The sequence below is a fragment of the Haliotis asinina genome, chromosome 9, assembly GCF_037392515.1.
Source record: "Haliotis asinina isolate JCU_RB_2024 chromosome 9, JCU_Hal_asi_v2, whole genome shotgun sequence".
Lineage (NCBI taxonomy): Eukaryota > Metazoa > Mollusca > Gastropoda > Lepetellida > Haliotidae > Haliotis > Haliotis asinina.
The window spans coordinates 62,269,166-62,280,783 of record NC_090288.1 but is presented as its reverse complement, the minus strand read 5'-3'; the positions used below and the strand labels follow the sequence as shown (position 1 = coordinate 62,280,783).

At 42.8% G+C, this 11,618-nt stretch overlaps 1 protein-coding gene across 1 annotated transcript; it reads right to left on the bottom strand.

The window, feature by feature from the left end:
* Window positions 1-3,212: 3,212 nt before the first annotated feature.
* LOC137296128 (universal stress protein YxiE-like) lies at window positions 3,213-10,538 on the bottom strand. Its single transcript, XM_067827827.1, has 4 exons — window positions 10,366-10,538; window positions 9,216-9,296; window positions 5,635-5,741; window positions 3,213-4,221 (listed from the first exon to the last, which is right to left on the bottom strand). Exons 1-4 carry the CDS (start codon window positions 10,436-10,438, stop codon window positions 4,003-4,005), a joined length of 480 nt encoding a protein of 159 aa, XP_067683928.1. The 5' UTR covers window positions 10,439-10,538; the 3' UTR covers window positions 3,213-4,002.
* Window positions 10,539-11,618: the final 1,080 nt, after the last annotated feature.

Sequence of the window (11,618 nt, the reverse complement as noted above, 5' to 3'; positions counted from 1 at the left end):
AGACGCACACGCACACGCGTGCCTTACAGATTGAACGAAGGTCAGGCACAGTTTGTGAAAAGATCGATCTATTTTTCAAATTCAGATAGTTCTGGTATTTCGGCACATCACACATACGTATTATTATTGCTCGCGACAACCCACAGGTCGTAATGCCACTTTCTCAATGTTTAATCTCACCAGTTACAAGAGGAGTCTTGTGGTTATGCAATCACAGTGATGATAATCAATACATGAATACACAACACAGTCAGTAACAAATAATCTCATAGTTTGATTGTAAGTACAGTCTAGTGGATACAGTGTCCCCAGCCGTGTGTAACTAAAGACGTTAAAAGAAGATACTTGTTGTTACCCTTGCTGACGCTTGGCCTTAAAGCGTATGTTCTCTGTGCAACAATGTTCAAAGTGTATAACACGGTACTGTAATGGGGTTAGGGGGTGGGGGTGGGTGCGCTATATTCAGTCGTGTGATGTATTTAAACAGAGTTCTGCGAGCTGCTATAGGCTACATTACACTACTTTATGAATTTTTCCGCGTCCTGCCCCAGAGACTCTTCTGGAGTTGTTTTCCTAGGTAAAGTTATCTAAAGTTATGACATTAGCATCTGATTCAATTAATTTTGATGTTCTAGGCTGCTTCTCTTCATTGTTCTCGACTGCTACTGCTTGAGTGCAGTCTATGTTATGGATTCGTAAATCTGAAAAGTGATTTTCATTGTATATTTTCATTTCCCAAATACCAAAGGAAGAGAATGTACTATATTTGGAACAGGTATTTTCTCCTGTCCAGATGCAAATTTCAGACATCTACTCCTAAAAAGTCACAATAAAGCTGAATTAAAATTGTCGATGTCCTTGTCATCTTCAGATACAGACATGAAGAAATGGAGAAGATTTAATTCCACGTTCCTTTTCCGTACTTTCGGAATCCCATGAGATGTTTGGTCAATTGCTTCAGTACGCTCGCGCTTGTTAAGTTCAGAAGGATTTACTTCGCTCTCTGATATTATCTCTCAGCGCTCGAGATAAAAGAGTTTTTTGTAGGAAGAAATCCAGTGAACAATACGAGTGTGGTCCTAGTAGTGAATAATCTCGAGCCTTCTGAGGTAAACATACAGTATCCAGGATGAAACTGGCTCGGTTGTTTTAACAAGAGGGGCCCTGGTTGTGGTCGTATGAGAGGAACATTGATCAGTTCAGCCTCTCCTGATTTGGGTATATCTAATTGTGAACAACACTCTAGTCCCTGGGGCACTGGACAACCCAAGGGGTGGAAGGTACTAATAAGTGACTGAAGCCACAGGTGCCGTGGACGATCAGACTCATGGTAACAATGTATGAGTTTCAGTGTGCTTCCATGGAGAAAAATATTGGAACGCCAGTTTCTAGTTTTGGAAAGTATTTTCTCAAGAAGGTGACTCGGCCGGCACCGAGCAGACCCGATGTTCACCGATCATGGCTTCGACTTCGAGCTGTGGTGATGGCCAGAGATTTCCGAATTCGTGCGAATGCAACTTCCGGGATAACCAGGATGGCAGGAACCATGCTGTAAACAGTGACGATGACTGACTTATTGGAGACAATTCGGAGTCGGATTGTTTTGATTCCCTCCAGTCAAACTGGTTCGAAACCAAATAGGACAATACGGATTTTCACGAGCTCTTTGAAGAAGACGACGATACTCCAGAGTCGTTGAGAGACCTGGCACGATACGCCAATGAGAGAATGACACTGAGCTCCCAAATGTAGCCACAGGTTAAAAACTTCCAAGTACTAGGTCCAGAGACTAGGGAAGAATTCCAATACTTGGATATTGATGTGTTTGTGACACTAGCTAAACTATTTGGTGTTCTGGAAAGAGACGTATTTGCATCAGGGTTAAATAATCAGGTTGAGAGATATGTGGCATGGCCCCTAGATCCAGGGGCAGCAGCAAAAGATGCTTTCATATTATCATGGGCAAGTTGCTATAATTATGTTTCCCGCTCATTTAGAAAACCATGCAGCAGGAGCTCTCGTGATCGCACCTCTACGGCCAACACAAAGCTGGTTCATTTTGCTTCTCGAATTGTCAATCGACTGCGCCCGGTTGCTGCCCAAGTCCAAACATCTCCTGATACTCAGCCGCCTAGCACTGAAATCACATCCGCTCCTTAAACAAGGCAAGTTGAAACTGGCAGCAATCCGCTTCTCAGGGAAGGTCTACAGCGTTAAGGAATTCAGGACTCTACTGCAGACATCATCTTTCATTCATGGAAAGGTACCACAAAGAATTAGTATAAGACATATCTCTGAAGATGGCTGCAGTTGTGTTGGGAAAGGGTATTAAGTCCATCTCACCATCGTTAAATAATGGTTTGAGCCTTTTGGAGTCTCTTTATTAGAAAGGGCTGACTTATTCTGCTATGCGTTATCATGCGTAGTAAAAGTAGATTATGTGCAAATGTGGACAGCATCACCTTGTCATACGATTTATGAAGGGTATATTCTATCTGAGGTCAAGCTTTCACAGATGTAATGTTACATGGAACGTATCTGTTGTTTTTGCAATATCTGAAAGCACAATCGGACAAAGTTTTGAAAGATTTTAGTACAAAGTTGATTGTGTTACTGTTATTATTGCTCGGACAACGTGTTCCATCCTCCCATTTGATAGACTGTAGATATTGTAGACAATATAGTGTTGGATTTATTAAAACAAACAAGGCCTGGTCACCACCCACGGAAGATATCCATCCCTGGATATTTAGACAATAGATTGTGTCTTGTCAAGTTGCTCAAAGACTATTTTCATGTAACTAAAGACTTCAGAGGAGATGAAACTGCTCTGTTTATTGCAGTATAGCTGCATCTGCCAATGTGCCAAACTATTCAAAGAACCAAGTTTGGCCTTAGTCTCTGAATGAACCACAGATCGGTGACCGATGAAGATCCTTTGTTATGAATTGATCAATGGAATATGTATCTGTTTCGAAACCATTTTAGGATATAACATGGGTTTAGTGCATTTCTTAGAAACCCAGCACCCATTTGTGATACCATGGTCGTTCCCCAGAATGTATTCAATTCTGATGACAGGTTATGGTGTATTTACCATCCAATCGTAGTGAGATTCAGATATTTCGTATGTAGTTAATGGCGAGAAGAGATGTGATCATCGGGTCATGATGACGCCTCTTGTCTAATGTACAGAGAACAATACCCTTCTGGACAGATTTACATTTATTATGACAAAGAACTATAAAGCCGTGGTTTGAAAGGTAAACCAACGCCAAGTAGTAAACATTCAAATACATGGATATAAACTGTTCGAGAAACAGTATAAGAGTGGACCGACGATGTAACTCGTCGGTACTGCATAAATACTCCGGTTTACACACTGTGCCAGATTATAGAGCCGGCACGGTTTGTTACTCTCTTTTACGTTGTTGTATCGGCTGGTTCGCTCATTTGCTGCACACACTGACAATGAAAATCACGTATTTTACGACCCTCATGGGTGACAATTTTCACAGATTACATAATTAATCAAGTATGCCCATATTGAACTAAGATTATATCATCGGCAAGCATACAGTTTCAGTGCAGAATATTCAGGGACAAGGAAACACTTGTACATGTAATGAAGTCGGTGTACCCTTGATCATTGCTAATGTTGTTGTGTGTTTCTGTGGCTGGTTTATATTGCTTACACTGCTACACGTGTAAACTTACTAACAGTGTTGTTTGATGCCAGCCAAGATAATTGTGGCTGACCGTGGCGTATGTTACGACAACTTATTGCTGACTCTTTAGTGTTGGTTGCTGGGGGTGGTATCTAGCTACACTGCTGGATATCGCTGACGTAGTTTCATGTCACTGACGTCGTTGGATGTAGCAGACGCGTCTGTATCCTCAAGATATTTTTGTTTCTCTTTGTTGAACTTGTTGCTCACGCTGGTGTTTATTGCCGCCGTTGTATGCGCTGAAGCAGTTGTATAACGATACCCATTAAACACCCTATTGCTTCTCCTCTGTCCCGTCGTGTGGTTTCTTACAGATGAGCACAGGGACGTTTGAGTGATGTATGATGTAGTCACTGACGCTGCCGAGAAGTGTCCTCCTGACCTTGCCCTGACCTCTCGTCCCGGTCACTATGACGTCCACGTGCTCCGCTAATGCCGCCTTGACGATGGCGTGCCCTGCGTCGCCAGTCAAGCGGAGAATGCGGCCCTTGATCTGGGGAAAAATACAAATGATAAACGAACGAGCTTTTGAGGTAAACCAGTATATGTGGCAGGCCATCTTAAAGGGAGTTTGGCCAAGATCTGTCGTATCAGATTTTAAGGTCAGACATTAATGAGTCTGCGTCAATAACTCAGGCAGGAGGTGTAGTGGACACTATACCAACTTGTTAAACGCCTTATTCTTTGCGCAGATAAGTACTTCAGGTTAATTATTTTCATTCAACAGCTAACGTGGGCTGAGGTATTTATATACGTCCTTGCTATAATATCAGCTAATTTGGTGAAACCTACTTTCCAGGGAATGATGCTAACCATTGGCGGGCGGATCCGGGGAGGGGGGGGGGGGTTGTTACAGAGGTATGAATCTCCTTTTGTCCTGACATTTTATTAAATAAGCAGTGAAACTCGGGTGAAAATGAACTGATCAAATATTCATTTACAAAATACAGTACACACTTGCATGCATCAAACCAATATCCAATCATAGGTTGAAAAATCAGACAACACCAACAACCCGTACAGTACCTTTCCAACAACGCGTACAGTTGAACTACCACTGCTTTTCTGAATATCTCAGTTGTATGTATTGACAGAATCTAACACCTCAACACAATGGCTACATAACCATTTAGCCTAAAAAGCACAGTATGTCACATGATTTCAATTGATAATGGTGTAAATACGTCCCAAGTTGCCGATTTCTTGTCTTTTCTGATTCTGGGTTGACAGACGTGTCAAGAAATGGTTGATTTGTCAAGTGGCATGACCAAATGACATGAGAGTTATAATCCACGACCATTCAGCTTATCAGACAAGTCGATTTTATAAACATTTACTACTTGGAAATATTAAAATTTCATAAAGTTTGTGACTCACTCGGAGTAACTGGGGAAATGGTAGTTGACGATCGCCAACTTCCGGTTGAGTATAGACAACGTTTACCCCCCTTGGGCATGACAAGTTTATTAGAAATAATTTCGAGTTTAAATGACATCAGCGTTGGAAAGTTATAAGAATACTAACTTACAGTAGTGAAAATGATGGAAATGCAACATTAAATCCTAACTACGCCCGAACAAAAACAGGATTAAAATAGTTGTTCAAAGTCTGCAGATGTTACAAGTTGTGTCGTTTCTAAGCAAACACAAAACACACATTTATATTTGACGAATAACATATTTGTCTTAACAAATATAGTTTATATTTTCCTACATTGTCTACAAATCTGAGTGCTGAATCACTTTCGGTTGAAATCAGTTACCCAAGCAAGCCGCCATTTTGCAGTCATTGTCTCTCCATTGACTTACTGTACCCGTATGTACCGAACGTCGACTGGAAGATTGTCAATGGAAAGGGAGACTACTCTAGCTAACTTAATAAAGTGTGAGCGTGTGAGAGAGCCCACCCCGGATCCTGCGAGTTTCTCCTTCAGCTTGGCGATGATGACGTTGATCTGCTGCTCCTCCTTCTTTATGAGCTGCGCCACCAGGGACGGATCGCTGGACATCACAGCTGCAACAGACGACGACGTAACGGAAACGCTGAAGTACAACTCATGTGCTTGTAAGAGTTTACAAACATTCACATACATGTGTTTCTATATTTGGTGTTTAACGCTGCACCCAACAACATTCCAGCTACATAGAGGCCGTCTGTAAATAATCCAGTCTCGACCTGACAATCCAGTGTGCAACATCATAAGCGGTGTTGATTACGTCCACATGTGGACGCGAAATGAGAACACGTAAACACACTATCAAACCTTCTCATAGCAATGTCGTACCGGTGCTGGCGGTAATTTTGAAAGTAACTGTAATTGCTTACCTAAGACTAAACTTGTACTGATAGTCAAATAATCAGAGTACACAACTCTGCACAACACTAAACAGTTGACTAAACAGGGCAACTGAGTAAACATTTGTCTCGGGAACGATGGTAGTCGTAGCAACAAAATAGTGGATGGGATAATTTGGGGGTCGTAAATGATATATGGTAGTCCTGGAAACAGGAATGAACAGTTGATCCAAAAATATGACAAAGAAGCTATATAAACACGACTGTGTCCTTGCTACAGAAATAGAATGGTGCTCGTAGCACGGCAGTCATGGAAACAAGACAATATGCTGACGGTAGCCATAGCAACATGGCACTGGAGTATGCAGGTTGTGTGTTTTCTTTAACAGAAGCAAAGTTGAGAATATGGTTGTCTACGAACCAGGGATCCGTTTCCTCGAAGCAATCGCAGCACTACGACTGATTGATTGATTGTTGTTTAATTCCGTATTCAACATAGTCCAGCTACTTGTATGTGGTGGAGCACTACGACTGATTGATTGATTGATGTTTAATGCCGTATTCAACATAGTCCAGCTACTTGTATGTGGTGGAGCACTACGACTGTCGTAAGTCTGTGTGTAAGTATGGAGCTACGATCACCTGAGTGTTTTGTGACCCTGTACAGTAAAGAACAAACACCATTGTCGTAGAAACAATGAAGAAATGCTAATGGTAACAGATAACATTACTTTCAAACATCGTTGTGTGGAACTTTGATGAGTCGAAAAAACATATACCAGCATATTCCGCATGTTACGGTTATATCGAACCTCAGGTAACACTAAGCATTTACCTCGGTCACTTCAAATTCGACACAACGGTGTATTCTAGTCAGTGAATGTCACTTTGTATCTTCGAAAATCCATAGTATTATATGTCCGTTCTGGCAATGAATACCCTGGATCCATTCGATACCGGTATAGTGCAAACTATTTCAAAAGGTTTCTTTGATACTTCATTTCTTCAAATGACTTAAGTCGTGTTGAAAACAGGTCCAGGGAAAAGAATGTCTGTCTCCTTAGCTTTGCCGGTTTAATAAACTCATGGGCAAAAGAAACTTATCACCCGACATTATTTGTGTTAAAAACGACAAAAACAAAAAAATGTCAGAAAGAATGTTTATATAAGAAAGATAAGCCATTTACACAGCAAAAACTGTATTTGTTGATGCCCTGTCAATGTTCATGCATGCAGGAAGTGAGGTAGATGACACATGGGGTGGACGTGAAAGTTTACACAGAGGATTGCATTCACAGAGTGTGTGGAAAACTGAATCTTGGAAGTGTCTGAGCACTCAGTACCTAGTGTGTCCACCCCTTGAATCAATGCACGCTAGTACACGTCTCCGCATTGATGTCGTCAAACGCCTGATGACGTCAGGAGGAATCCTCTGCCACAGTTCCAAGAGAACTTGCTCCAATTGTTGGCGATTTGCTGGTGGTTGCTGTCGTTGTCTTAGCTGTCTGTCGAGATGATCCCAGAGGTGTTCAATGGGATTCATGTCTGGGGAACGTGCTGGCCAGGGCAAAACGTTGATGTTGGCGTTGTTGAGGTAATCTTCAACGATTCTGGCAGTATGCGGACGTGCATTGTCCTGTTGCAAAAGAACACCTCTTGGCTGTTGACGCACAAAGGGCAAAACAACTGGCCTCAAGACTTCGTCCCTATACCTTTGGGCTGTCAGATTTCCATGCAGGATGACAAGCTGTGTCCTCTGATCAGCACAAATCCCACCCCACACCATGATACCACCTCCTCCAAATGGGTGCACCTCTTGAATGCAGTTCCTCGCCAATCGCTCACCTCTACGTCGGTATACACGGGCTCGGCCATCATTTCTGTACAAGTTGAAACGACTTTCATCAGTGAAGAGCACTCTCTGCCAGTCACGTCGCTGCCACCGACGTACTGTTCGTGCCCACTGCAGCCGACGTTGACAATGTTGGCGGGTCAAGGGCATTCCACGGAATGGACGGCGAGCTCTGATACCAGCAGCACGGAGACGTCTTAGTACGGTTCGTCTGCTGATGCGGTGTCCCAAGGCTGTGGTCGCCGTTGACGTCGCTGTGACGAATCTGTTCCGTAGGTGTATCGTACGGATATGGCGGTCTTCGGCGGGCGTCGTAACCCTTGGTCTACCTGATCTTGGACGGTCAGTGGTCTGACCTGTCTGCTGAAAACGTCTCAGGAGGTTGCTGATTGTTGCCTGGCTGCAGTGGAATGTTCTGGCAATCTGACGTTGTGACGCCCCCATATGGGCCATACCGATGGCCCTATTGCGTTGCTCCGATGACAGTCGTGGCATAACTTTGATATGCTTTTTGATAATGCATGATTGCACTGTCGAACAGCTGTATTTATGCAACCAATGTGCACGAGAACTTTTGGTTACACTCAAAAAACCTTTTTCACTGTTTTTCGTGCTTTCACGAAAATCACAATATCTCGGGTTTTTTGCTTGCTACTCAGCTTAAAAATGTGTTTTGGCGAATGTTTTCTCAGTATGTTTTACCTAGTTCAGTTTTGTTTAGAAGCGTAAATGGAAATTTTAAAGTGATAAGTTTCTTTTGCCCATGAGTTTACATTCAGCTAACATTCGGTGTATTCATTCTTATCATAAACCCCTTGAATGCAATCTGTAAATGTCACTTATTACCTACTTACGTCTGCAGATCTTACATGGCGTAATATCTCTATCTACAAAATCTGAATGATAGGATCGGTCAGAGAGACGGTTTCCAGTCAAGGAGATGGGCCCAGATCATCGCAAGGCAAATGTTGGTGCAGATAAAACCAGTCGACTCACCAACGGCTACATCGACGAGAGAGAACAGTCATCAGACGATATGTGTGTAAACATCATAATGGGTCTCCGCACTGGGAACATTGGCCACTCTATGTACGTTCTGTCATGTGGTTACCATTTTTTTAATAACCACAATAAATTTGGCTGCTGTATACACCAAGTGCACACCTTCTGTCTTCCGTCCTTTCTCCACCATCCCCAGCTACTAGCCGGGGGCTACAAGAACTAACAACCTTAGAAAGAACCATAGCTCTGTTGTTGGAAGATGTTACGTTAATGTACAAAAATCAAACCGATTTCAAATCTTTAAACTTTTCACAATATGAGTCATGTTCGGTACTCACGGGAATGTGTCAGTGCACTGTAGTCCGGACAGTGAACTATGATCACCTCATTGTCTGGCCTGTGGACAGTATCCATGTACCCTGAAGCAAAGTAAGGTCACTGAATGTACACGCCACAAAGCCATCATTTACTGACTATGCCACTGTTCGTGGCGTTATACTGGCGATGTGGTTGTCTAGTGGTTACAGCGTCCGCCTGTCACGCCCAAGACCTGGTTAATGTCGGGGATTTATGGGTACAATGTGTGAAGTCCATTTCTGGTGTCTACACCCGAATAGCTGAAATAGCACTAATGCTGTGTAAACCTACAATCACTCACTCACTCACTCTATGCTTTAAATCCTCAAACCCCCAATGTCTGTATTTAGTGCATATATAGCGTTTCATCTTATATATGTTATCCTCTAAATGTACGAACTTGCTTGTCCGCTTTCATAGGCATTCAACGGAATCTCTTCACCATTTACTTTCAGCTATTTCCAGTTAATTGAAATAAAGCTTCCAAATCACCTGTCCCGTTACTGAAGTAATCACCTTAGTAACAGGAAGCGAGTTCACATGCGCACCTAATTATAAAGTGCATTATCAGCATTACCGCGACCAGTATCTCTGCACGTGACGGGCGATAATGGGTCAGTTCACACGGCCTGTGGTTCAAAATGGCTTCCACATGACGCTCAGCACGTATCAATATATAGTCAGGTCAGGAACTTGATCAATTATTATTGATCAAATAAATGATGTAGGGAAATATTACGACACATTGTACATTGCCATCACTGTGTTGATAAGGCAACTTATATCCGTGATATCTGTGCATACTAACGCCAGTAGTGCACGACAACTGTAAGAGTGTAAACAACACGCTTATGAGTGTTGAAATACGCATGAAATAGATCTGTGTGTAATTCTAACATGCGTCCCGGCAACTCCCGATATATTAGATTAACCTGCGTTTTGATTTACCTAGAGGTTAAAACCATAGATCTAAAAATACATTCCGATGGCAATAATGCGCTGTTTCCTCTAATGAAGAAATACAAACGACGATCAACCGGCTCGTGTATAAAGCGTGCTAAAAGCGTTCCAACTACCTGGAGTGTGTCTAGACTAGCTGGTGGAATATCTTGTTATTGCGGGTTTACTTACAGTCAAAGGCGAATACGGAATGGTCGCTCCCGTCCATCGCTACCAAAACCTTCCTGTGTTCCTTTGCCGACATCTTGTCGTAGATCACGTGGCCCGACGTACGTAGAGGGTACGATGTGTGGAGAGCTACTTCACCGGTCAAGATAACGTGGTACAGATGGTGTAGCGAGCTACAATGCGCCTGGCTTTGTTAACTTCTCCCTCGAACGCTGTTAGAGTGGATGAGTCCCCGAGTTGATGGGTGAATGAGGCTCGCGTTGCTTCAAGAGATAATCTGGACAGGTTAAGAGGGAACTTCACTGCGGGTGAAGGAGTAAATAGTATCATTTACCTCAGTCATCGCTGTGCTGATTAACCAAACATTTCTACATCCCTAGTCCCGAAGCCTTAAATCTTACCATTTCGAGGATAAAATTACCTAGAGAAAACACTTTTTAGCATTGAGTGAATGTTGTATAGTACTGACGTACCAATTGTCAGTGCTTGATGCCAGGAACATCGATCAGGAGCCGTCATAGTTCCATAGCATCTGGCATCCGAGTTGTCCAACATGACAACCCGATCCATTGCGAGCATCCCTGCTAGCAGAAGAGCTGTTTCAGACACATTCTATCCCAAGTCCTGAACATGAAGGTCCGTGGTACAATATGTCTTCAGCAACCCATGGTGACTGTGCTTGTCGTAAGAGGCAACTAACGGGATCGGGTGGTCAGGCTCGCTGACTTCGTTGACACATGTCATCGGTTCCCATTAGCGCAGACCGATACTCCTGCTGTTGGTCACTGGATTGTCTGGTCCAGACTCGATTATTTACAGACCGCCGACATATAGCTTGAATACAGCTCTGTGCGGCGTAAAACTAAACTCACTCACTCACTCTTTCCTTACGGCTTAGGTTCCAACATTGCAGTAGAATCCATGCAGCTTGTATAATCGTTATTTCATTGTACGTATTTTATCATGGATAATATGGACTTTCTTAAACAACACTTGAAAGATTCTTTCTTTACGGCCAGTATCATGGCACTAAAATAGAAAGATCTTCGTCCGGTTCTACTTCCGGTTCGCTCACTTGAATGTGTCGTTCGGAATGATGACAAATTTGTCCAATCAAACGACAATAGTAATATGGTGGCTCAGTTATTATGCTTGAGGACATCGCCACTATAAAACTTTGCTTGAGTCTAGAAGAGGTTGGTGAAAGCAAACCAACCACTAATGGATTAGTCATTTTCTTAAAGCAACCCCAAAGC

Coding starts and splice junctions, on each gene's coding strand:
- LOC137296128 (XM_067827827.1), bottom strand. CDS start 10,438: ATGTCGGCAAAGGAACACAGGAAGGTTTTGGTAGCGATGGACGGGAGC. Junction 9,297..10,365: donor TTCCGTATTCGCCTTTGACT/GTAAGTAAACCC, acceptor ACTTTGCTTCAG/GGTACATGGATACTGTCCAC. Junction 4,222..5,634: donor AGAAACTCGCAGGATCCGGG/GTGGGCTCTCTC, acceptor ATTTTTCCCCAG/ATCAAGGGCCGCATTCTCCG.